Below are 25,333 nucleotides of genomic sequence, written 5' to 3'. Positions count from 1 at the left end.
ATGCCATGTGCAGCAACATGGATGGAACTAGAGATGCTCATACTAAGTGAAATAACTCAGAGAGAGAAAGACAAATATTATATGATATCACTTATATGTGGAATCTAAAATATGGCACAAATAATCCTACCTACAAAACAGACTCTCAGACATGCAGAACAGACTTGTGGTTGCCAAGAGGGTGGGATGGATGGGGAGTTTAGGGTTGGTAGATGCAAACTCTTATATTTGGAATGGATAAGCAATGAGGTCCTACTCTACAGCACAGGAAACTCCATTCAGTCTCTTGGGATAGAACATGATGGACGATAATATAAGGAAGGGAATGTATATATATGTATGTATGACTGGGTCAATGTGCTGTATAGCAGAAACTGGCACAACACTGTAAAACAACTATATTTAATTAAAAATATGTAATAAAAACATTAATATAAATTTGGGAGTTCCTGTTGTGGCTCAGCAGAAATGAGCCCAACTAGTATCCATGCGGATGTGAGTTTGATCCCTGGCCTCGATCAGTGGGTTAAGGATCTGGCATTGCCATGAGCTTCAGTGTAGGTCACAGACATGGCTTGGATCTGGCATTGCTGTGGCTGTGGTGTAGGCCAGCAACTGCAGCTCTGATTTGACCCCTAGCCTGGGAACTTCCATATGCCGCAGGTGCGGCCCTAAAAAGAAAAAGAGAGAAAAAATTCAAATACTTGTAAAACTAAGCAACAGTTTTTGGGGGGGAATAGAAATAGTTTTAGTAAAACTCTTTTTTTAAAAAGGCAAAAGATTACCTCGTAAGGCTCAAAGGATTAAAGAGGGACTAAGGGAAACTGAATAAAATCATGAGGCCTCAGTTTTTTCCTTATACTGAGTTTTTATCATACTGGGTTTTTTTTTTATGCTTCATACATATTTTGGAAATATTTTTTATATCTGTATGATGTTTAATGAAACAATTTTAATGAGGAAGAATGCTTCGTCAATACAAACCAAAAAAAAGTTTAACAACCCAGAAAACTTCTGTCAGTCCCTAAATGACAGCCAGCCACCAATTAGAGGGAAAAAAATAGGTTTCCACCGTTCCAATTTCTTTTATCATTTATCACAAGCAGGAAACATTATTAGCATCTGAATGGGTGACCCCATAACATTTGCCTGAATTCAAAGCTTAATTCGAAACTAGCTTCCTGAAAAATCACCTTGAAAGGCAGCTGAGCTTTAAGTAAAGCACGTGTGCACTTGCAGCTTGACCCGGGTGACTCTGGGAAGTGAGGGCCTACTGCTGCACACTGGCCAGTCCAGTGTGGTCCCCTGCGAGGTGGGCACGTAAGAAACGTAAGATCAGCACCCAAGACCAGGTTCATAACGGAAGACTGTCCTCAGGGCATCTGGCAGATCTAAGTGTTTACAGTCACTGGGATTTGCTAGAGATGCTGGATTTCCTGTAATGTGCAGAGCACCGCTGCACAACAAGGAACAGTCCCACCTTGCTTGTGACCTTGAAAAGGTTTTCCAGGCACTCCTACAGGTCAGCCAATTGGGCAAGCGACTGAGCGAGAACACAGCTCCATCACTAAAAAAGGAAAAATGCCTCGTATGTTCACGTTCTGCTCAGGCTCCTATACATATCCAGGGGGCAGTGCCTTGTTTTGTCTGAAGCTTTACAATGAGTTTTGCCTTTTTTTCTTACTATTTGGAAAATAATTTCATGGAGGACAAAATGTTAAGATGGGATTTGAGTTGCCAAAATAACTGCATTTATAGCAATTTTCTAAACATAACAGAGATACACCTATGTACTCATATTTTTTTTTTTTTCTTTTTCGACCGCCCACATGACATGGAAGTTTCCAGGTCAGGGACTTAATCTGAGCTGGAGCTGTCACCTACACCACAGCTGCAGCAACCCTGGATCCTTAACCCATTGCACCAGGCTGGGGATCAAACCAGCACCTCCACAGAGACAAGTAGGATCATTAACCTGCTGCACCGAAGAGCCACAAGTGAAATGTGTCAACATTTATTGAACATAAGCAGGCACACTGGTGCTAAGGATGCACAAGCATCTGCTGTTTCCATTAAGCCACTGCCTTTACTCACATCTACATGTCATATTTTAATATGTATTATTTCATGAGTCTTTTCCTATTATTTCATCTTTGTATTAGGAGTGGGCAGTATATTGGTGTTTAGTTATGTGTGTGGGAAAGTTATAAAAGCTACAAATGTTTTTCTTTAACAAAAGGGGAAAGTGCTGGACACTTAACAGCATAAGACCCCTCTATCTGGCCCTGGCAACCTTGATCTCCCCCTTAATGGCTGGACTTGCCAAGACACAGCCTGGATTGTTAACTGTGTCAGTAGCATTTTTACAAACGCATTTTTAAAAAATGTTCTTAACAAAAGGTGGAGGTTGAACACACACACACACAAGGCATCCATTATGCAGCCTGATGCCGCAGAAGGAGAATGACAGGATCAGGAGACTTACACTGAGAGAGGTAACCCCTCAGGCACTGAAACACCCAAGCAGGCAAGGCATCCTTTCTTGGGACCAGACCTAAGCATGGGGACCGCAGCACAGCCATCTCCCTCCCAGACCAAGACCTCACTGCTCAGAGTCCCCGAGCTCAAACACACTGCATGGGCAGCAGCCATCAGCAGCCCTTTGTACTGCCCCCCAGGAAGTGGAGGGTCAAGGTGTCTGATGTTTTGTGAGTAACAAGTCCAGTGTCTGGCCCATCTTGCCTTCTGTCTGCATCAGGACACAGCAGTTTGCCTGATTAGCCTCAAAGAAGTCAAGGCAAATGCGAGATTCAGCATCGAGATTCATGGCAATTTGCTTAATCTCCCTCATTGTCAATTTCCTGGTCTGTAAAACCTGGAAAAGGCTGTGTAATAAGGACACTGTGTCCACGGAAATGCCACAGTGCAGAAATGTAGGCACATTACCACCGAGCTGCTCTGCTACTTAAAATAATGCTTCTAATTTGAAAGCATTACTTTTCAAAGTAAATTGACACATCAGACACAAAGTCAATTTCAGATTGAGAGCAAATATACATGAAAAAAGTAAAAAAAAAAAAAATTCAAGAAGAAAACCTAGGAAATCACTTTATGACCTTAGAAGATAGTTATTAAATAACATAGAAAATAATACTAACACACAGGAAAAATGATTATTTATATGAAAGTTGAGAACAACTGTTAATCAAAATAAACAATTAAGAAAGTGAAATTCAGAGTCAGAAAAAGTAATTGCAATCAAAGACAGATATCCAGAATATATAAACTATTACTATATAAATTTTAAAAAATACAAAAATAACCCATTCAAAAAATGGGCAGAGCATTGGAATAAGTACCTTGAAAATGAGCCAGACAGCCAAAAAATATATAAAGGTGCTTAATTTCATTAGCCATCAGATAATGCACAATAAAACCATAATAGGACACCATTACAAACTCTCCAGGATGACAAAAATGAAAATCACAGAAAATACCAAGAATTGGCTAAAATCTGCAACAACAGGAATTGTCCACACTGCTGATGGAAATGCACATTGGTAAAAACCACTTTGGAAACCTGTCTTGAAATATCTATTCAACCTGAACATAGGCAAATGTACGAACTATAACTTCCAATTCCAAGTATATACCCAAAAAAAGCAAACATATTTTCACTAGAGGACCAATAAAAGAACATCCAAAACAACTTTACTCATAATAATCAAAACCTGTACACCAATCAAATGCCCATCAACAAGAGAAGGAACAAATAAACCATGGCGTCTGTAAGAAGCAATTTACAACGAACACATCTTAGATAAATCCACAAACAAATGTTGAGGGGCAAAGAGTAAACAAAAGAAAACACACCAGATTTAGCCTAGGTATGCAAGGCTGCCCTAAACACCCAGAATTAAATTAACATAAAACACAATATTAATAGAATAAAGGACCAAGAGATAGACAACCATCTCAATGAACACACCAAAAAAGCATCTGACGGGGGAGTTCCTGTCGTGGCTCAGTGGTTAACAAATCCGACTAGGAACCATGAGGTTGCGGGTTCAATCCCTGGCCTTGCTCAGTGGGTTAAGGATCCAGCATTGCTGTGAGCTGTGGTGTAGGTTGCAGACGCGGCTCAGATCCCGAGTTGCTGTGGCTCTGGCGTAGGCCGGCAGCTACAGCTCTGATTAGACCCCTAGCTCAGGAACCTCCATATGCCACGGGAGCGGCCTTAGAAAAGGCAAAAAGACAAAAAGACAAAAAAAAAAAAAAAAAAAAAAAAAAAGCATCTGACAAAATTCAACACACTTTGTGGTAAAACACTGAACAAACTAGGAATAGAAGGTGATTAATTCCCTGGTAAAGGGCGTTAATGAAAAACCCATAGCTAACATCATGCTTAGTAGTGAAAAATGGACTGCTTTTCCCTAAGAGCAGGAACAAAAGAGTTATGTCTGCTCTCACCCCTCTAGTCAACAGCATCCTGGAGGTTCTAGCCAGGACAACTAAATAGGAAAAGAAATTAAGGGTACAGATAAGAAAAGAAGAAATAAAACTATCTCTATTAATAAATGACACAATTTTCTATAAGGAAAATCCTAAGTGTTTATTTTTAAAAACCACAAAACTAATCAATGAGCTCAGTAGGATTGCAGAACAAGATAAGCATACAAAAACCAGCTGTATTTCTACACAGTTGCAACAGACAAATGAAAAGAAATTAAAGAAAACAATTCTATTTTCAAGAGCATCTAAAAGAACAAAAGATTTAGGAATAAAATTAAGAAGTGCAGGAGTTCCCACTGTGGCTCAGTGGTTAGCAAATCCAACTAGAAACCACAAGGTTGCAAGTTCAATCCCTGACCTCTCTCAGTGGGTTAAGGATCTGGCATTGCCATGAGCTGTGGCAGACGCGGCTCGGATCCCGAATTGCTGTGGCTCTGGCGTAGACCGGCAGGTACAGCCCCAATTAGACCCCTAGCCTGGGAACCTCCATATGCCACGGGTGCAGCCCTAGAAAAGACAAAAAAAAAATTAAGTAGTGCAAAATATACACTCTGAAAACTACAAAATACTGTACAAAATACTGTTGACCTAAATAAATGGAAAGGTATATCATGTTCACAGGTCAGAAGACTTAATATTTATAAAATAGTAATTGATCTACATTTTAAATATCTCCATCAAAATCTCATATAATTTATTTGCAGAAATCAATAAGCTGATTTTAAAATTCACATGGAATTACAAATGACTCTGGGGAGTTCCCATTGCAGCACAATGGAAATGAATTTGACTAGTATCCATGAGGATGCAAGTTCAATCCTTGGCCTCACTCAGTGTGTTGGGGATCCAGCATTGCTGTGGCTGTGGCGTACATAGGCTGGCGGCTGTAGCTATGATTCAACCTCTGGCCTGGGAACTTCCATATGCAAAAAGCAAAAAAAAAAAAAAAAAAAGAGAGAGAGAGAGACTCTGAATAGCCAAAACAATTCTGAAAGACAATAAAGATTCACATACCCAATTTCAAAACTTACTACAAAGTTCTACAAAGTACCCCAAAAAAGTGTAGACTTATAGATCAACAGAATAAAACTGAAAGGCCAGAAATATACCCATACATCTTACAGCCAACTGATCTTCAACAAAAGCACCATGACAATCCAGTGGGGAAAGAACAGTTTTTTCAACAAATGGTGCTGAGACAACTGGACATCCACACACAAAAAAGAAAGAAACTGGACGTTTACCTGACACCACATATAAAAATTAACTCAAAATGGATTGAGACGTACACATAAGAGCAAAAAAACCATAAAATCCCTCAAAGAAAACACAGTATAAATCTTCATGTCCTGGAGTAGGCAGTGGTTTAAGTATGACACCAAAAGCACAAGCAACATAAGAAAAAATATATAACCTGGGCATTATCAAAATTAAAAACTTTTTATGCTTCAAAGGACACCATGAAAAAAGTGAAAATACAACCCACAGATTAGGAAAATATTTGTAAATCATATATTTGATAAGAAACATGTTTCTCGGATATAGAAAGAACACAACTCAGTAACAGACAAATAACCTAGTTTTTAAAATGAGCAAAAGCTTTGTTTTTATTTTATTTTAGTCTTTTTAAGGATGCACCTGTAGCAAATGGAGGTTCCCAGGCTAGGGGTCGAATTGGAGCTGCAACCGCCAGCCTACACCACAGCCATAGCAACACCAGATCTGAGCGGCGTCTGTGACCTACACCATAGCTCATGGCAACGCCGGATCCTTAACCCACTGAGCGAGGCCAGGGATCAAACCCACAACCTCGTGGTTCCTAGTCAGATTCGTTTCTGCTGCGCCAGGATAGGAACTCCAAAAACAAGCAAAAGCTTTGGATGGTCATCTCCCCAAAGACAGTGTACCAATGGCCAAAAGGACATGGATGATGCTCAGCATCACCATTATAAATACATGAAACCAAAGCATATAAAATCACCCCAGCCAACCCCAGTGTGAACCGTGGGCTCCAGGTGATGGTGATGTGTCAGTGGAGGTTCCTAGGCTGTAACAAATGCACCACCCAGAGGGGTGGTGACGATGCGAAACAGGAGGGACACGGGAAACCTCTGTACCTTTCTCTGAATCATGCTGTGAACCTAAAACCACTCTAAAGAAATCTTTTTTTAAAAAGTCAACCTTCTAACTTACATTTCCAGCTCTGGCACCAAATCAACCTCACCAAGCACACCTGCTCAGCATCGACCCCACCCCCCGACCAACCAAGTCAATCATGCACTTCCATCTTCCTCTAGCACGTCAAAATTGGCTCCCAACTTCACCGAGTGAGCCTCCCAGGCTGACACTCGGAGATGTGTCCCCGCATCCGCCCAGAGCTTGGTGCAGACCCCCTGCTGCACTCTGTTTAGGTTTCTCACCATCCACACCCGGCATTCTGTTTACCTATTTCAACAGCAAGTCACCAAGAACGACTGTAAAGTGACAACTTCACGATTACACTTCTGAGCAAGGTGGGCGCTGAGCAGCCCTGTCTCTGGGAAGAGGGAGGCGCTGGGCAGCACAGCAGCAGGTTTACAGGAAAGCAAAGCAACCAGGCCCATCACTTTGTCCCCTCGGTGGATGAGCGCCCCGGGCACCTCAACAGTGGCAGAACCCAGCTCGGAGATCTGATTGCCCCCAGGTCAGATGTGTCTAAATTTAAGATAGAAAAGTTCTCAAGGACAACACAGCCACTGTGTTACCATAGTGTTCTACTGTCACAGACGGCTCTGTAAACCCAGGCACCTGTTTGCTACGTAAGGACAGGCCTGCTCATCCTCCTGGAGATGGTCTTCAGGGCAAAGGAGTGTCCTTGGACCTGAACCAAAAGTCCCTCTCACAGCAGGGAAGGCCCGTGCTCACTACCCAAGGTAAAGTCTAGGCGTCAGAGGGCAGTGACCACCCCAGGGGTAAGAAGGAATGTGTCCGTGAGTAGAAGGGACCAGCCAACACGGGAAGAAAGTTGAAATGTGAAGGCTTGAAACAGCCATCATCGTAAAGAGGCTTATTATTTCATCATTTGCTAAGTATTTCAAGAACTTGGTGCCTCAGCCTAGTATCGAGAAGAGGTCGTAACAAAAGTGCATTCCTGAAGTTCATGAAGTGTCCCGAGCACAGCTAAGATCTCACACACAGATACAGACACACCATGTGCACAGATACACAAACACATACATGCATAGATACACAGAAACACATGCACAAACACACACACACATATACACATGCACAGAGACACACAAACACACATACATGGACACACAGACATATGCACACACACACAAGCACAGACACACACAGATACACATGCACAGACACACACACACACACGTAACACAGAATAGAACAGCCCTGCCTGAGTTAGTATAGTCTCAGTCTTGAAAGTCTTTAATGTGGATTAAACGGTTTTCTCGGAAACAAAGTGGAGTTTGGGAAGAATTGACAATGAAACCTCCAGGACCTCCACATTCTAAACAGGCTGTGGGACAGTCAGGTGATGAGGACACGGCCCAGAAGCTCTATTTCTGAGCAGCTTTTCTTCCTCCACACTGACTCCCTAGAGGAAGCCAGCTCTTTTTTTAAGGCAAAAAGATCCAACCAGTCTAAAGAAATAGAAATTAAAATGCAGAGAAGTGTGCACAACAATGAAATTTACAATGATTTCAACTAGAAATCATTCTTCCCATTCAACAAAATGTACTGAGGTACTAACAGTTTGTGGCACCAAGAAGCAGGAAAGCACTTCAGTTGCACCTGCTCAGATCTGTGCTGCGTCCTGCTGCAACACCCCGTCCACACATCCAGGCCCAGCAAAGTGCACCCTGGGCGATGCCAGAGCCCAATCTGCAGTGCAACCTGGCCCTGGGCCCCACACAGGGCTGGCTCTGCTTCATGGGGCAGAGTCACAAAGTGGGTCCCCGTAACCACATCCTGTGGTGGGTCTGACGTTCTGGTCAACGCTGACCCACCACAGGCAAATGACAACCTGCACTCCCCGTTCACGATGGCGAACCCTGTGCTTCACTCACTTTGTGCTCAATCAAGCAACATCTTACTGCATTTGCAAACCTCATGTGAGAGGGAAGCCCACGGCACTGGGGTGGAGCTACAGATCCAGGTTCTGCAGGGGGGATCTTCACCCCCAGGACCGGCGCTTTTAAAGTGGTGGTGATGGAGCTCTTCTTACCTGCCACGTCCCCTGAGATAGAGGTCAAGGACGAAAAATTACTCAGCGACCATTTTCCAGGAAATGTAGAAATTTTGTTCACATTCACAGTAAAAAAAAAAAATCACTAAAGATGAAAGGCGAATGTAGTTTTAAATGAGAAATCTACACTGCAGAGCAGAATGACGGCCCAAAGACGTCCACGCCCTAATCTCAGAGCTCGGAAAAGGGACTCAGTGAGGGGCCCGGTGGGGAGGCATCATCCCAAATAATCAAATGTGTCTCCAAAGCAGAGCATGGGAGGGGGGCCCCTCAGAGAGGCTGGATTTGAGGGAAGGGGCTAGAACTGAAAGCTGGGGAGGTCAGGATGGAATCTGACCTGTTGCCCCTGCTACAAACAAGATGCCCACAGAAGCTCCAGGAGGGAGCAGTCACGAGGGCACCTGATCTGAGCCCACAGAGACCGTGTCACAGTTCCAATTTGAAGAACTCTAAGGCAATCAGTTTGCGTTGTTTAAGCCAATGAGTTTGTTACAAAGGAAAAATCTGAATTCACTCGGGTAAGGGCACTAGGTGCCCCCAGAGTTCTCTGGATAACTGAGTGAGGCCACTGCCCCTGACACGTCTCTCAAATGTCTGCACAAAATGCAGAAAAAATGGGCTATGAGCACAGTAGGAAAGTCCAGCTGACAGACCCGTCCTGTCCCAGCCCCACCCCTGGAAACACATGCGCCCTCACAATGCTCTGGGCCTGCAGTTCTGTCTCCACAAGCCTGAAAGTCAGACTCACCGCTAACGCACAAAGTCAGAGGGGACAAGGGCCCTGTCGCTGTCATTCATCACTAGGAAGCTTCATCAGGCAGGGGCCCCATCTCCAGATTATTCACAGCTACCTCGAGGAAAGTGAATTTTGTTTTGCAAAATAAATTAGGTTTCTACATTTGTAATTACTGCGGTTTGACCTGGAATCAGTGCTAAGAACCTTTTCTATAATTTCTCTGATTTTAAATGAGACAAAATATCAAAATTCAGCCTGTTTGCTTCCTTATCTGAGCACAACAGAAGTGTAAATACTGTTCTAAACTCTGTGGAAGGATGCAATCATAATGATTACCAACGTGAGGGTCATGCAGGCAATTACTCACAACGAACCATTACATCAATGAAATGATAACCATCTGAATAATCCCAGGAGGTTGCTGTCATCCCCCAAAGTCCAAATGTACATTTTAAATATAATCCACTTAAATGAGTTTGCACGCAAACTGCTACCATTCACTGTCCCAAGAGCCCCCATGCAAAGTCCGCACCCTGAAGAGAAGTGGTTCTATATCAGGATTATGCTGGCATCCTCCTTATTCAGACTCCTGAAGATACCAAGGCACTTACCATATAAATGAAGCAGGTTTCCCAGCTGTGCCCCTTGACACCTTCCCCAGATAATTCTTGTTTGAGGGGCTGTCCTATGAACTGCAGGATGTTCCACAGCACTCTGGTCTCAACCCCTGAGATACAGTAGTACCCTCCCCTGTGTTGTGAAAACCAAAAATCTCTCCGGACATCGCCAGTGTCCTCTGGGGGCAAAAGTGCCCCGTTTAAGAATTGTCGACTTAAAGGGAGACAGAGGACCCTGTCCTGGACAAAGCGACACCCCTGGACAGAGCAGCCTCCCTTGGAAAGAGCATCGTCCCCTGCATGGACCATCCCCCCATCCCTGCACGGAGCAGCCTCCCTTGGCCAGAGCAGCCTCCCCTGCACGGAGCAGCCTCCCTGGCCAGGGCATCCTCCTCTAGTCCCCCTAACAAGAGAGAAGAGAGAAGGTGGGAGAAGCACAGGATGGGGGAGATGGAGGCTCCAACAGCCCCTTTCCTTGCCCCCATGCACACAGATGACAGTGGTGAGAAATAAGGAAGAAATCCCAAACAGAGCTGGAGAATAAGAACTTGCCATCCATGCAAGGGAATAAGGGAATTCTGAATGAAGACGATGGGTGGAATCCATGTGCCCAGGGAAACCCAGGCCGGAAGTGTGGACCAAGAGGCTGAAAAGGCGAGTGGCATCCAGGGACGGACATCTGACACGTCCCACCCAGCTAATCACAAAGGTCCACATGCTGCAACCACTTCTCCAGGACATTTCTACAAAGACAGAAGTCCCCATGGCCGGTAAGGGAAAGTCACAGCACTCAATGCCTGCATCAGGAGAGATGGATCTCAAATCACTGACCTTGGGGCCTACATTTAAAAGAACTGACAAAGAGCAAGTGAACCAATGTAAGCAGAAGGAAGCAGGCGCCAGACCAGAGACAGGTGTCAGTGAAACAGGATACAAAACTACAAGGAAGATCACTAAAACCAGAACCTGGGTCATGTGAGGATCAGTAAAACTGACACACCTAAGACTCAAGGAGAAGCAAGGGGAGAAGACACAAATGAACATCTAGATGAGGGAAACGACATCACTTCAGATTCTACAGATAATAAAAGCATTATTAGGGAAAATTATGAATAACTCTGTGCCAACGAACCTGAAACCTTCAGTGACCCCCACATGGGCAGGACCACCAAAGAAACAGGAGTCTGAGGAGTGAAGCAGCCCTCCATCCGGGAGATCACAACCCCAGACTAGCAGAGCCGGGAGGTGGGGGTGGGGTGGGGTGGCAGGATGGGGAGGGAGGGGCCCTAAGACCGAGTGCAGACCCCCCCCCCACCCCGAAGACACTAGAACTTCATCACTTTCCACAGGTTCTCTCCACTGTGCCACCAATGTACTTCAAACGAGACTAACACATCTGAGCCAATCTGTCTGGTTTCCTGGAGGCTGCACAGAAATCGGCAGGGGCGGGGGTTGATGCTGAACTGAATGGACTTTGTTCCAAGACCCTAGACTGGCAGTTGGACTGTGTGATGAGTGAGAGCTAGGGGCTCCTTCGGGGTGGAAGTAATTGTGTTTTCACTTCTGCACAGAACAGCCACCACCACTGACAGGGTGGGGATGAAAGGGGGGGGTCAGTGGGGGAGACCCTGCAGTGGCCCCACTTGGGGCAGCATTTCTGAGCAGCCTCCCTGCACCTTTGCTACCTGCCCTTGCTGTGCTCCTCCCCTTCCCAAAGCATAACAGGAACACAAACAGCAACGACAACAGAGAGGTTTCCCACAGCCCCACGGGCACCGGGCCTCCTTGTGCAGGGCACAGGCTCCTGCGGGGGCGACTCCCCATCATGCAGGGCCCCAGGGCCGATGGTCGCACACAGAATTTCTTCATCCAGACCCCACGGAAAGGTCCATGATGTGCCGAACAGCCTTTTTAATAAACCCCCTTCTGTTTACACAAGCCAGAGTAGATTTTGTTCTTTGCAATTAAGAACTGACCTAATTCATGGAAAACAGCGCCTCGCTAGCTTCAGGGAGTCTGACTGACAAGCTGACAACGGCACTGAACAGGCCACTCATCTGGTCTTTGCTGAGCCAGACGGGAAAGTGGGTTTTTTTAAGGAGAGAAAGAAAAGGCTTGGTCCCGTCAAGGCTCTGACCCAAATCTCCCACCAAGAAGTGACCATGCTCCTGGCTGCGACCCTGACACCCCAAGTCAACGTGCTTTTCTGGGAATATCAAGGAAGTGAAGGACTGTATTAGAGCAAGGGGGGCAAATGCGGGAGACGCCCCCCCAGGGGAGAACCACCAGGGTGACAGATGAGAGGAAGGTTACCAGGGGCCAGTGACAAGGGTCCATCTGAAATTTCAACAACCCTCACGATAAAAATCTTTTCCAGAGTGAGAAGATGATATACTGCAAACTGCCCCTCTTCCTTTGAAAGAGTAAATGAAATGTCTCCACCCATAAAGACTTTGACTGGTTATTTACTGCCAGGAGGGGGAAAAGGCAGGTCTCTGCTCCCAAAGACACTTAGTGGGGGATGGGTGAGCAGTGGACATGGCCCCTCAGCTGTCCTGAGGACACACCACAGTCCTGGTGTTTGAGGGACAAGGGACAGAGGAGATCTCTGCTGGAGGGACCTGTGCATCCCCCTTCACTCACCATCAGCTCTGTGACTTCCTGTGTCCCCACACAGAAGCAGAGCCGCCACCACCAATGCCTGAAAGCCCTTTAAAAACCCCATAAGATCATCAGGTCCCTCTTAGATAAGTCCCATCCTGGGTGTGGGGTTTAACCACAGTCTCCGCCAGCCCCCCTCCTCCGCGCACACATGTAACAGCACATGTGACACGTGACATCAGCAGGACCAGAACCCAGACATCATCTCACATCACCTCCCTGGGTTTCTGGATTTCTCTGCCTCCCTCACTACCTCCCCAACCACAGCACTGCATCCCTGAGCTGCTTACAGACCCATCTCGATCCGAATAGGGAAAACCTCCCCCAGAAGCTGTGAGGTTTCTGCAGCATCTGTGCTCACCTCCACCACCCCTATCACCTCCATCCCCTCCACCTCCACCACCTCCACCACCCCATCACCTCCATCACCTCCACATTCTCATCACCTCCATCACTCCACCATCTCCATCACCTCCACCAACTCCACCATCTCCATCACCTCCACCAACTCCACCATCTCCATCACCTCCAACTCCATCACCTCCACCATCCCTATCCCCTCTACCACTGCCATCATCTCCACCTCCATTACTACCACCTCCACCACCTCCATCACCTCTACCTCCACCATTACTTCCATCTTCTCCACCAATTCCATCACCTCCATCATCAATACCACCTCCACACCCTCCATACCTCCATCACCACTACTGCTGGGGCTGTCCCCCCACCATGCAGACGTGGCCTGGTAGCAGGGAAAGGGGTCACACGATACCTGAGCGGTCCCCATGGTGGCGGAGCTGAGCACGGGCCGAGGGCATTCACTGGCAGCTGCTGGGAAACCGGGCAGAGCTATGGCCGAGCCTCAGGTGGTGGGAAGGCCTATGATGAGGAATGGACAGAAATGGGGAAAACATGATAAAAAAGGGTAAACAATCTCCCCCATGGGGAAAAAAAAACATATGGAATGTACATTTTAAAAAATGATACTGAGCAATAATTAAATCAATTGAAAACAGCAATATGGCAAGAACAAAGCAGGCAGAGAAGCTGTTTATAAAAAATAAGTCCAGGCATTTTAAAATAAGACAATTTTTAAATAAGACATTTTTAAATGGAACAGCGGGTGGCATCAGCGTGTCCAGCATGTGTACATTATGCAAGTATTTCGATTCTCAACAGGGTTTGAAGTTATGATAAATAGGTTTCACAACTCAAAATATTCAACCACATAGAAATAACAAAGCCATACTTTAACTCAGGGTGATGACCCCTCACATAATTTGAGGATGGAAACAATATTTGTGAACTTAGACTGGTTGTGCAAAGAAACAGGCAGATTCCAAGAAGCAAAAGAACCATCCCAGGGAATATTAATAATTGATCATTTTTTCCCCGGGGGAAAAATAAAAGTGCTATCCCCAGATAAAACAGCATGGCATTTTTTAAAGAGGTAATCGTTCATGTGCTCTGATAAATTATAAAAACTTCTCCTTTTTTCACTGCATACTAATACACAAAATTGTCGTTTCCCCCAAAACGAATCAGACGGAGGAGGAACACATGCTTTATAACATAACACTGCAAAATGTGTTGTGCTTTTTTCATACTGAGCCAGTACACTCACAAACGCTCACGCACAGACACTTCACATGGACTTGAAACACTGTGGTCACATGACATTAACTTCCACAAAGCCCAGAAGACAACATGTTGTATATTATCTTCTGAAAATCCTGTTTTGTCACCAAAATCTCCGGCAAGCATCAGCCTGATCACATGCTACCAAATGCCACACACTCACTTTCAAATATACAATCCTAAAACAGTGAGCAAATGAGCCATGTCTTACTTTAGCAAAAACCCTCCACAAACACTGACTGGAACACATACGTTAATTTACATTTGTTGTGATTGTCAACCTAAACTGTATTTATTTCAAGGCATTTACCTTTCCAGAATTGTCGCCCTGCTCTTCTGTTTGAGTTATTCACTCACTCTACCAAGATTTCCCCACACAAGTGTGGAGTTAGGCAAACCTCACTTTAATGCACTGACTTTGTTGCACTTTGCAGATACTGTGGTTTTTTTAAAAAAATTAAAGGTCTGTGACAATCCTGCATTGAGCAAGTTTACTAGCACCATTTTCTTTATTTTTTTTTAACAGCCACACCTGCAGCATATGGAAGTTCCCAGGCCAGGGGTCAAATCAGAGCTGCAGCTGCCAGCCTATGCCACAGCCACAACACAGGATCCAAGCTTCATGGGCAATCTAGCCACAGCCTGCAGCAATGCTGGATCTTTAACCCACTGATTGAGGCTAGGGATTGAACCCCAACCCTAGGGACACCATGTCAGGTTCCTCAACCCGGAGCCACAATGGGAAATCTGACACCATTTTTCCAACAGCATTTGCTCGGAGCCACATTTTGGTCGTTCTCACAGTATTTCAACCTTTCCCATTATCGTTGCATTTGTTATGGTGATCTGTGATCAGTGACCCTCGATGTTACTGTTGTGATTGTTTGGGGCACCATGAACTGCGCCCATATTAAGACAGGAATTTAATCCGTAAAGGTTGGGTGTGATCTGACAGCTCCACAGACCAGCAGTTCCCCGTCTCTCACCCTCTTCCGGCCTCCCTGCTCCCTAGGACATAACAACACTAAAGTTACACCATGTAGCTCTCCCTACAAGGGCCTCTAAGTGTTCAAGAAAGAGGAAGAGTCACACATCTCTCACTTTTTTTTTTTTTTTGCTGCATCCTCAGCACGTGGAAGTTCCCAGGGTAGGGATCAAACCTGTGGCACAGCAGTGACCTGAATCCCTGCAGCGACAACCCCGGATCATTAACCTGCTTCGCCACAGGTAAGCTCCACACGTCTCTTATTTTGAATCAAAAGTTAGGCATGATTAAGCTTCATGAAGAAGGCAGGGGGAAGCTTGGCCTCTTGTGCCCAACAGTCAGCCAAGCTGTGAATGCAGAGGAAGAGTTCTTGAAGGAAATTAAAAGCGCTCCCCCAGTGAACACACAGATGGTAGGAAGCGAAACAGCCTTACTGCTGATTTGGAGAAAGTCGGAGTGGTCTGGATGGAAGATCAAACAAGCCAAAGCCTGATCCAGAGCAAGACCCTACCTCTCTTCCGCTCTAGGGGTGCTGAGAAGTGAGGAAGCTGCAGAAGGAAGTTTGAAGCCGGCAGAGGTTGGTTCACGAGGTTTGAGGAAAGAAGCCACCTCTGTCCCGTAAAAGTGCACAGCGAGGCAGCAAGTGCTGACGCAGAAGCTACAGCAAGTTACCCAGAAGATCCAGCTAAGATCATGCACGGAGGTGGCTGCCCTGAACAACAGATTATCGGTGTAGCCGAAACAGCCTCCTGTTGGAAGGAGCGGCCACCTAGGACTTTCCAGCTAGAGCAGAGGCATCAATGTCAGCGCCTGGCTTAAAGAGGCACAGGACAGGCTGACCCTCTTGTGGGGGGCTCGTGCAGCCGGTGACTTGAAGTTGGAGCCAGTGCTCTTTTACTATGTGACAGTCCCAGGGTCCTTAAGAATTATGTTCAATCGACTCTGCCTGGGCTCTGTAAATGAGGAACAAAGCCTGGATGACTGCACACCTGTTAACGACACACTTGCTGAATATTTTAAGCCTGATGTTGAGACCTATTGCTCAGAAAAAAAGATTTCTTTCAAAACATGACTGTGCACTGACAACGCACGTGGTACCCAAGAGCTCTGACAGAGACGGACAATGAGATTCATGGTGTCTTCATGTCTGCAAACCCACATCCATGTTGTAGCCCGTGGATCAGGGAGTCATTTCAACTTTCAACAAAAAGTCTTGTTTGTTTGCTTGTTTGTTTATTGCACCCATGACGTGTAGATGTTCCAGGGCCAGGGACCAAACCCATGCCACAGCAGTGACCCCAACCACAACAGCAACAACACCGTATCCTCAATCTCCTTCACTATCTGGGGACTCCTCAAGTCTTACTATTTAAGAAATTCAGGAGTTCCTATCGTGGCTCAGCAGGAAAGAATCTGACTAGCATCCATGAGGAATCAGGTTCCATCCCCAGCCTTGCTCAGTGGGTTAAGGATCCAGCACTGCGGTAAGCTGTGGTGTAGATCAAAGATGGGGCTCGGATCCTGAGTTGCTGTGGCTGTGGCATAGGTCAGCAGCCACAGCTCTGATTCAACCCCTAGCCTGGGAACCTCCACATGCTGCGGGTGTGGCCCTAAAAAGACAAGACAAGAAAATAAATACATTTCCTAAGGCTATAGCTGCAATAGAGGGTGATTCCTCTTATGGATCTGGGCAACCAAATCAAGTCAACTGAAAATCTGGAAAGGATTTGCCACTCTAGATGCATGAAGAACATTGGTGACTAATGGGAAGAGGTCAAAATAACATTAAACAGGGGTTTAGAAGAGGTTGAGTCCAACCCTCATGGATGACTCTGAGGGGCTCAAGATTTCAGTGGAACAAACTCTGAAAAACTGGTTGGGGTGAAGGATGGACTGGGGGTTTGGGACTAGCATATGCACATGAGGTTTATGGAACAACTGGCCACTGAGTTCTCTGTACAGCACAGAGAACTCTACCCAACATTCTGTGATAATCTGTGAAGGAAAAGAATCTGAAATATGTGCATGCATAGCAGAATCACGTTGTTGTATAGTAGAATTTACCACAACACTGTAACTTCAATAAAACTTTTTTAAAAATAAAACATATTTTAAAGATAAAAAGACTTCAGTAGAGGAATGCACTGCACATGTGGAAACAGCAAGAGAACTGAAACTAGAAGTGGAGTCTGAAGATAGGACTGAGTTGCTGCATCTCAGGATAAAACCTGAAGGATCAGGAGTTGCTACTTCTGGACGAACAGAGAGTGGCTTCTTGAGATGGAAACTATTCCTGGTGAAGAAGCTTCGAAGGCTGTTGAAATGACAACAAAGCCTTTAGAATACTGCAGAAGCCTGGTTGATGAAGCAGTAGCCAGGTTTGAAAGGGTTGACTCCAACTTTGGAAAGAGTTCTCCTGTGGGTAAAATGCTATCAAACAGCACTGCCTGCCATGGAGAAGTTGCTTGTGAAAGGAAGAATCATTTGATGCAGGAGACTCCATTGCTGTCTTATTTTAAACATTTGCCACAGTCACCTCAGCCCTCAGGGTCCACCATCCTCATCAATGAGCGGCCATCAACATCGAGGCTGGACCCTTCACCAGCAAAAAGATTACAGTTCACTGAAAGCTCAGATGGTTGTTAGCATTTTTTAGCAATGCTGTATTTGTTAATTAAGGCAAGTACCTTAGTTTTTCAGACATGTTATTGCATAATCAATAGTTATAGTGTGGTGTAAACATAACTTATACGCACTGGGAAGCCAGGCACTTTGTGTGACTCTCTCTTTTGTGTGGTCTGGAATCGAACCCACAGAATCTCTGAGGTGCGCCTGTACTTAAATATTTTTTCTTGCCTTGAAAACTCATAATTGGCCCTACAAATACCTTACTGTTAGGAATTCGTGTTGTTTCCAATTTTCTCCAATTGCTAACACTTCTGTACATTTTTATATACTCTCAGTGAGTTTATGCAGAATCGATTTTATGATCAAAATTACTGGGTCAAAGGATATGCACATTATTGGTCCAAAATGTAGCCAAAACATTTGTACCTATTTACCCATCACATATTATCAAGTTGTTGTTGTTTTGTCTCTAGTGAAAAAAAAAAGTGTCTCCTTTTCACGGGGTTTAAGGGTCTTTCATAATCAAATATATTTCTGTACAAACTGCCTGTTTCATAGATTAGCCTACTTATTTGGGGTGACAACTTTTAATAATCTCTAATTTACTTTTTAGTATCTCTTTATGTATTACAGACCACTGTCTGCTCTATAGGTTACAGATTTTTTTTCTTTGTCATCCTTACGTTAACTTCATCAATGGCATCTTTCAACAATTTAGATGGGCTTAATATTGTTTATGTGACCAAATCTATCAATCCTGTCCTTAAAGATCTCTGATGAGAAAGTTCTTCGCAATTCCACAATTTTTAAAATATTTTCTATTAAATTTTCTTTTAGCCCTTCTATAACATTTTTAATTATTAGGACTTTAATATATTTGAAAGTTGAGTTGTGAATTATAAATTAATTTTTTCTCTCCAACAGTAGCAGTTATTCCAACGAGTTGGCCAAATAAACCATCTTTTCTCCACCAACTTAAAAATGCCACTCAGATAAAGACGTTCTGTTCTACAGGAGAATGAGCTGTTCTTCAGCAGGAGAATGAGCGGTTCTCTCGGGCAGACCAGAACTCCCATCACTCAGGTTTTCCTTAAAACTCTTTTTTGGACAATCTTATGATTTCTTCCTTTAGTTAATTTCATTATCCTTTAATTAACTTCCCTCTCCCCACCTTCATTTCCCCTCCAAACAGGATTCTTAATAAAATTACATCAGATACACACGTGAAGGGAAGTGATGTGTTTTAATACTGAGTTTCCCACTAACATGCTCTCCATGCCAGGAACTTGGTAATACTTTATGTCCTTTCCAAATATTTTATCATTTCTCCCTTAAGACCTTATCCATTCCTGTTTTATCCGAAGGTATTTGCAGGGTTTCTTGTTCCAAGAACGGACTTATTTTTGCTATTTTAACACATATGGTACAATGATTTTTATTACTAATTTTCTATTTGTTCTACATAATCAATGTTCCTACTTATCTAGTAGATTTTGTACAGCATCTTCCATTTTTCACTGAAATTAAGTCTTGATTTCCAATATCTTAGCTCCTTTATTTTCTATAAGCCTTAACTAGAGACCCTAGACAATATGGACTAATGGTGTTCATTTCGGCATTTTTTTTTTACTTTCCAACTTTTTAGTATTTCCTCCATAACTACCATGACTGCTGTAGGGTTTCTGGTTACATCCTTACTCCTGCTAAGAAAGGTCCCTGCCATCACTCTTTCCCTTAGAATGTATCATAAATGGATTCTCTATCATTTCAAGGTCTTTCAGTATCTACTGATATAACTATGTATTTTTTTCTATTTTAACATAATGTTCATTTTATGCAATCCTACAATAGAGATTCTATTGTTGAAATAATCTTGCATTTATGGGAAAAAAGACTACTTGGTCATATTTAATATACAGCTAATTCAATGTGCTAATAATTTGCATATGCAATTTATATTTATACTCAAGTGAAATTAGCCTTTTTCTGGTGCATTACTAAATTATGGGACAATTCATTAAAGGAGAGTGATGTTTATTTCTCCAAAATAGTTTAAATAACATAGAATTATCAATTCATGCAGTTTTTGTAGAATTTACCTATGAAACTGAGCCAGTGCTTTAATAAAAGTATATTTATGGGAGATGGGATTAAGATGGTGGAATAGAAGGACTGGAGTCAACTTCTCTCCTAAAAACAACAAAATTCACAACTAAAGGCTGAGCAATCTTCAACCAAATGGACCAGAAATCTTAAAAAAGATATCCTACTCCAGATGACAAAGAAGAGGCCACATCAAGAGGTAGGAGAGGCAATTACGTGATATAAACAACCCCATACCTCCAAGGTGGGAAGCCCCACAGACTGGAAACTAACTGGTTCACAGAGACTCACCTAAAGAAGTGAGAGTTCTGACCCCAAATCAAATTCCCATGTATGGGGATCTGGCCCTGGGAGAAAGAGCCCCTGGAGCATCTGGCATTGAAGGCCAGTCGGGCTGGTGTGCAGGAGCTCCATGGGACTGTGAAAACGGAGACCCCATTCTTAAAAGGCACACACAGACTTTCACGTGCACTGGGTCCCAGGGCAAAGCAAAGTCTCCAAGGAATCTGGGTCAAACCTGACTGCACTTCTTGGAGGACATCCTGGGAAAACAGGGGTGAATGTGGCTTGTGAGGGAAGGACATTGGAAGCAAAGCTCTTGGGAATATTCAGCAGCATGCCTTTCTCTGGAGGTGGCCATTTTGGGAAAATCTGACCCCATCCGTCAGTCAGCCTGAGAAGCCCCAGGGCAAACAACAATCCAGGTGGGATCACAGCCCACCCCTCAGTAAACAAGCTGCCTAAAGACCCCTCAGTCATAGAGCCAACTCTAATCCCATCCAGAGACAAAGCTCCACCCACCAGAGGGATTAGAATCAGCTCCACATACCAGTGAGCAGGCATCAGCCCCTCCCTTCAGGAAGCCTACAACAAGCCCCCATACCAACTTCAACCACAAGGGGGGCAGACACCAGAAGTAAGAGAGGCTTCAGCTCTATTAACTGTAAAAAAGGTCACCACACCAAAAACCTTTCAAAATGAAAAGACAGAGAAATATAACTCAGATGAGGGAGAAAGGAAAACCCCCAGAAAATCAGCTAAGTGATGAGATTCTCAGCCTCCAGGAAAAAGACTTTAGACTGTTGATGCTGAAGACAATGCAAGACATTGGAAATAAACTGGAGGCAAAGATGGATAACTTACAGGAAACACCGAGCAAAGAGATACAAGATATAGAACTGAAACAAGAAGAGATGCAAAATACAATAACTGAAATAAAAAATTCTCTAGAAGCAGCCAACAGCAGAATATAGGAGGCAGAAGAATGAATAAGCGAGGTGGAGGACAGATTAGTAGAAATTACGGATGTGGAACAGAAAAGAGAAAAAAGATGGAAAACAAATGAAGAGAATCTCAGAGAACTCTGGGACAACATGAAACACACAAACATCTGTATTACAAGGGTGCCAGAAGGGGAAGAGAGAGAGAAGGGGACAGAAAAGATATTCCAAGAGATAATAGCTGAAAACTTCCCTAACATGGGAAAGGAACTGCTCACTCAAATCCAGGAAGCGCAATGAGTACCATATAAAATAAACCCAAGGAGGAATACCCTGAGATGCATATTAATCAAACTGACCAAAATAAAGACAAAGAGAAAATCCTGAAAGCAGCTAGGGAAAAGAAACAAGTAACACAAAAGGGAACCCTAATAGGATTGTCAGCAGATTTTTCAGCAGAAACTGTGGGCCACAAGGGAGTGGCATGATATAATCAACGTGATGAAAGGAAAAAACCTCCAACCAAGATTACTTGACCCAGCAAGGCTCTCATTCAGATTTGAAGGAGAAATCAAAACCTTCACAGATCAACAAAAGCTGAGAGAATTCATGAACACCAAACCAGCCTTACCACAAATACCAAAGGAACTTCTCTAGGCAGAAAAGAAAAGACAGCAACAGGAAACAAAAATTCCACAAATGACAAGGCTCATCAGTAAAGGTATATCTACAGGAAAGCTATGAAATCATCCACACACAATTATACTACCAAAATCAGAAATCATGAGAAGAGGAGGGTACAAATGCAGGACACTGGAGATGAACTTGCAATTAAGAGAACAACAACTTAAAACAATCTCATACATATATAGACTCTTATATCAAAACTTCAGAATAACTGCAAACCAAAAATCTACAACTAATACACAAACAAATACGAAAAATCAACTCAAATACAACACGAAAGATAGTCATCAAACCAGAAGAGGAGAGAACAAGAGAAGAAGGGAAGAAAAAAGAACAACGAACAAATCCAAAACAATTAATAAAATGGCAATGAAAACATACATATCAATAATTACCTTAAATGTTAATGGACTAAACACCCCAACCAAAAGACACACACTGGCTGAATGGATATGAAAACAAGACCCATATATATGCTGTATTCAAGAGACCCAATTCACTTCTAGGGACACATACACATTGAAAGTGAGAGGATGGAAGAAAATATTCCATGCAAACGGGGATCAAAAGAAAGCTGGAGTAGCAATACTCATTTCAGACAAAATAGACTTTAAAATGAAGAATGTTTTAAGGGACAAAGAAGGTCACTACATAATGATCAAAGGATCAATCCAAGAAGAAGATAGAACAATTTAAAATATCTACATACCCAACACAGGTTCACCACAATATATAAGGAAACTGCTAACAACCTTAAAAGGACACATCGACAATAATAGTGGGGGACATTAACACCCCACCTACAGCAACAGACAGATCATCCAGACAGAAAATCACTAAGGAAACACAGGCCCTCAATGAAGCATTAAACAAGATGGACTTAATAGATATTTATAGGACATTCCAGCCAAAAGCAACAGAATACACATTCTTCTCAAGTGCACATGGAACATTCTCTAAGATTGATTACATCCTGGGCTACAAATCCAACCTCAGTAACATTAAGAAAATTGAAATCATATCAAGCATCTTTTCCGACCACAACGCTATACGACTCGAAATCAGCAACAAGAAAAAAACTGCAAAAAACACAAACACGTGGAGACTCAACAACATGCTACTAAACAACCAATGGATCACTGAAGAAATCAAACAGGAAATTAAAAAATACCTAGAAGCAAATGACAACAGATATAACACTCTGAAACCTATGGGATGCAGCAAAAGCTGTTCTAAGAGGAAAGTTTATAGCAATACAAGCCCATCTCAGGAAACAAGAAAAAGCTCAAATAAACAAGCTAACTTCACATCTAAAGCAGCTTGAGAGAGAAGAACAGACAAGACCTAAAGTTAGTAGAAGGAAAAAAATCATAAAGATCACGAACAAACATCAATGAAATAGAAACGAAGAAAACCATAGAAAAGATCAATGCAACGCAAAGCTGGTTCTTTGAAAAGATCCACAAAATTGAGAAACCCTTAGTCAGACTTATCAAGAAAAAAAGAGAGGACGCAAATCAATAAAATTAGAAATGAAAAAGGAGAAGTAACAACGCACATCACAGAAATACAAAGGATCATGAGAGACTACTATATGCAACTATACACCAATAAAACCTAGAAGAAATGGACAAATTCTTAGAAAAGTACAATCTTCCAAGACTAAACCGAGATGAAATAGAAAAGATGAATGCACCCATCACAAGAACTGAAATGGAAACTCTGATTAAAAAACTTGCAACAAACAAAAGTCCAGGACCAGACAGCTTCACAGGCGAATTCTATCAAACATTTAGAGAAGAGCTAACACCTCTCCTTCTGAAACTATTTCAAAAAAGTGCAGAGGAAGGGATACTCCCAAACTCATTCTGTGAGGCCACCATCACCCTGATACCAAAACCAGACAAAGACACCACAAAAAAAGAAAACTACAGGCCAATGTCACTGATGAACATAGATGCATACATCCTCAACAAAGTATAAGCAAACCACATCCAACAATACATTAAAAGGATTGTACATCATGATCAAGTGAGATTTATCCCAGGAATGCAAGGGTTCTTCAATATCTGCAAATCCATCAGTGTGATACACCACATTAACAAACTGAAGAATAAAAACCATATGACCCTCTCAATAGACGTGGAAAAAGACTTTGACAAAATCCAACACCCATTTCTGATAAAAACCCTTCAGAAGGTGGGCATAGAGGGAACCTACCTCAACATAATAAAGGCCATTTATGACAAACCCACAGCGAACATCATTCTCAATGGTGAAGAGCTGAAAGAATTCCTGCTGAGATCAGGAACAAGACAAGGATGTCCTCTCTCGCCACTACTCTTCAACATAGTTTTGGAAGTCCTAGCCACAGCAATCAGAGAAGTAAAAAAAAAAAATAAAACGAATCTAAATTGGAGAGGAAGAAGTAAAACTATCCCTATTTGCAGATGACATGACACTATACCTAGAAAATCCTAAAGACTGTATCTTCAGAAAACTGTTAGAGCTCATCCACAAATTTGATGAGCTCATCTGGCAAAGTCGCAGGATACAAAACTAATACACAGAAATTGACGGCATTTTTATACACTAACAATGAGAGAGCAGAAAGAGAAATTAGGGGAGCAATCCCATTTACCATCGCATCCAAAAGAATAAAATACCTAGGACTAAACCTACTTAAAGAGACAAAAGAACTGTACTCTGAAAACTATAAGACATTGATGAAAGAAATCAAAGATGACACAAATAGATGGAAATATATACCATGCTCTTGGATTGGAAGAGTTAATATTATCAAAATGACAAGCATGCCCAAGGCAATATACAGATTCAATGCAATCCCTATCAAATTATCAAGGACATGTTTCAGAGAATGTGAACAAAATATTTTAAAGTTTGTTTGGAAGCACAAAAGACCCAGAATAGCCAAAGGCATCCTGAAAAAGAAAAACAGAGCTGGAGGAATCAGGCTCCCGGACTTCAGACTATACTACAATGCAACAATTATCAAAACCATATGGTACTGGCACAAAGACAGAAATCTAGATCAGTGGAACAGGATAAAAAGCCCAGAATTCAACCCACGCACCTACAGCCAACTCATCTATGACAAAGGAGGCAATGGATAAAAGACAGCCCCTTCAATAAGTGGTGCTGGCAAAACACATGGAAAAGAATGAAATTAGAACACTCCATAACACCATACACAAAAAGAAACTCCAAATGGATTAAAGACCTAGATATAAGACAAGACACTATAGAACTCTCAGAGGAAAACATAGGCCAAAC

General features: G+C 43.1%; 1 protein-coding gene across 11 annotated transcripts in view; it reads right to left on the bottom strand.

Annotated features, from left to right (window-relative positions):
* DLGAP2 (DLG associated protein 2) overlaps positions 1 to 25,333 on the bottom strand; it is a 666,739-nt gene that overhangs the window by 558,543 nt on the left and 82,863 nt on the right. For 9 of the 11 annotated variants that reach the window (XM_084998159.1, XM_084998164.1, XM_021074622.2 and 6 more), the window contains one exon: positions 13,551 to 13,657. The exons of the other annotated variants lie outside the window; for them this stretch is intronic. In XM_084998159.1, coding sequence (XP_084854285.1) covers positions 13,551 to 13,565 — 15 coding nt within the window. In that variant the 5' untranslated portion in view covers positions 13,566 to 13,657. The remainder of the gene's footprint in view (positions 1 to 13,550; positions 13,658 to 25,333) is intronic. 11 annotated transcript variants of the gene reach the window in all.

This window comes from Sus scrofa, chromosome 15 (assembly GCF_054392235.1).
Source record: "Sus scrofa isolate SSC_HxYL_T2T_F1_AM1 chromosome 15, Sscrofa_HxYL_maternal_Yorkshire_Landrace_v2.0, whole genome shotgun sequence".
NCBI lineage: Eukaryota > Metazoa > Chordata > Mammalia > Artiodactyla > Suidae > Sus > Sus scrofa.
This window is presented reverse-complemented; position numbering and strand designations above follow the sequence as displayed.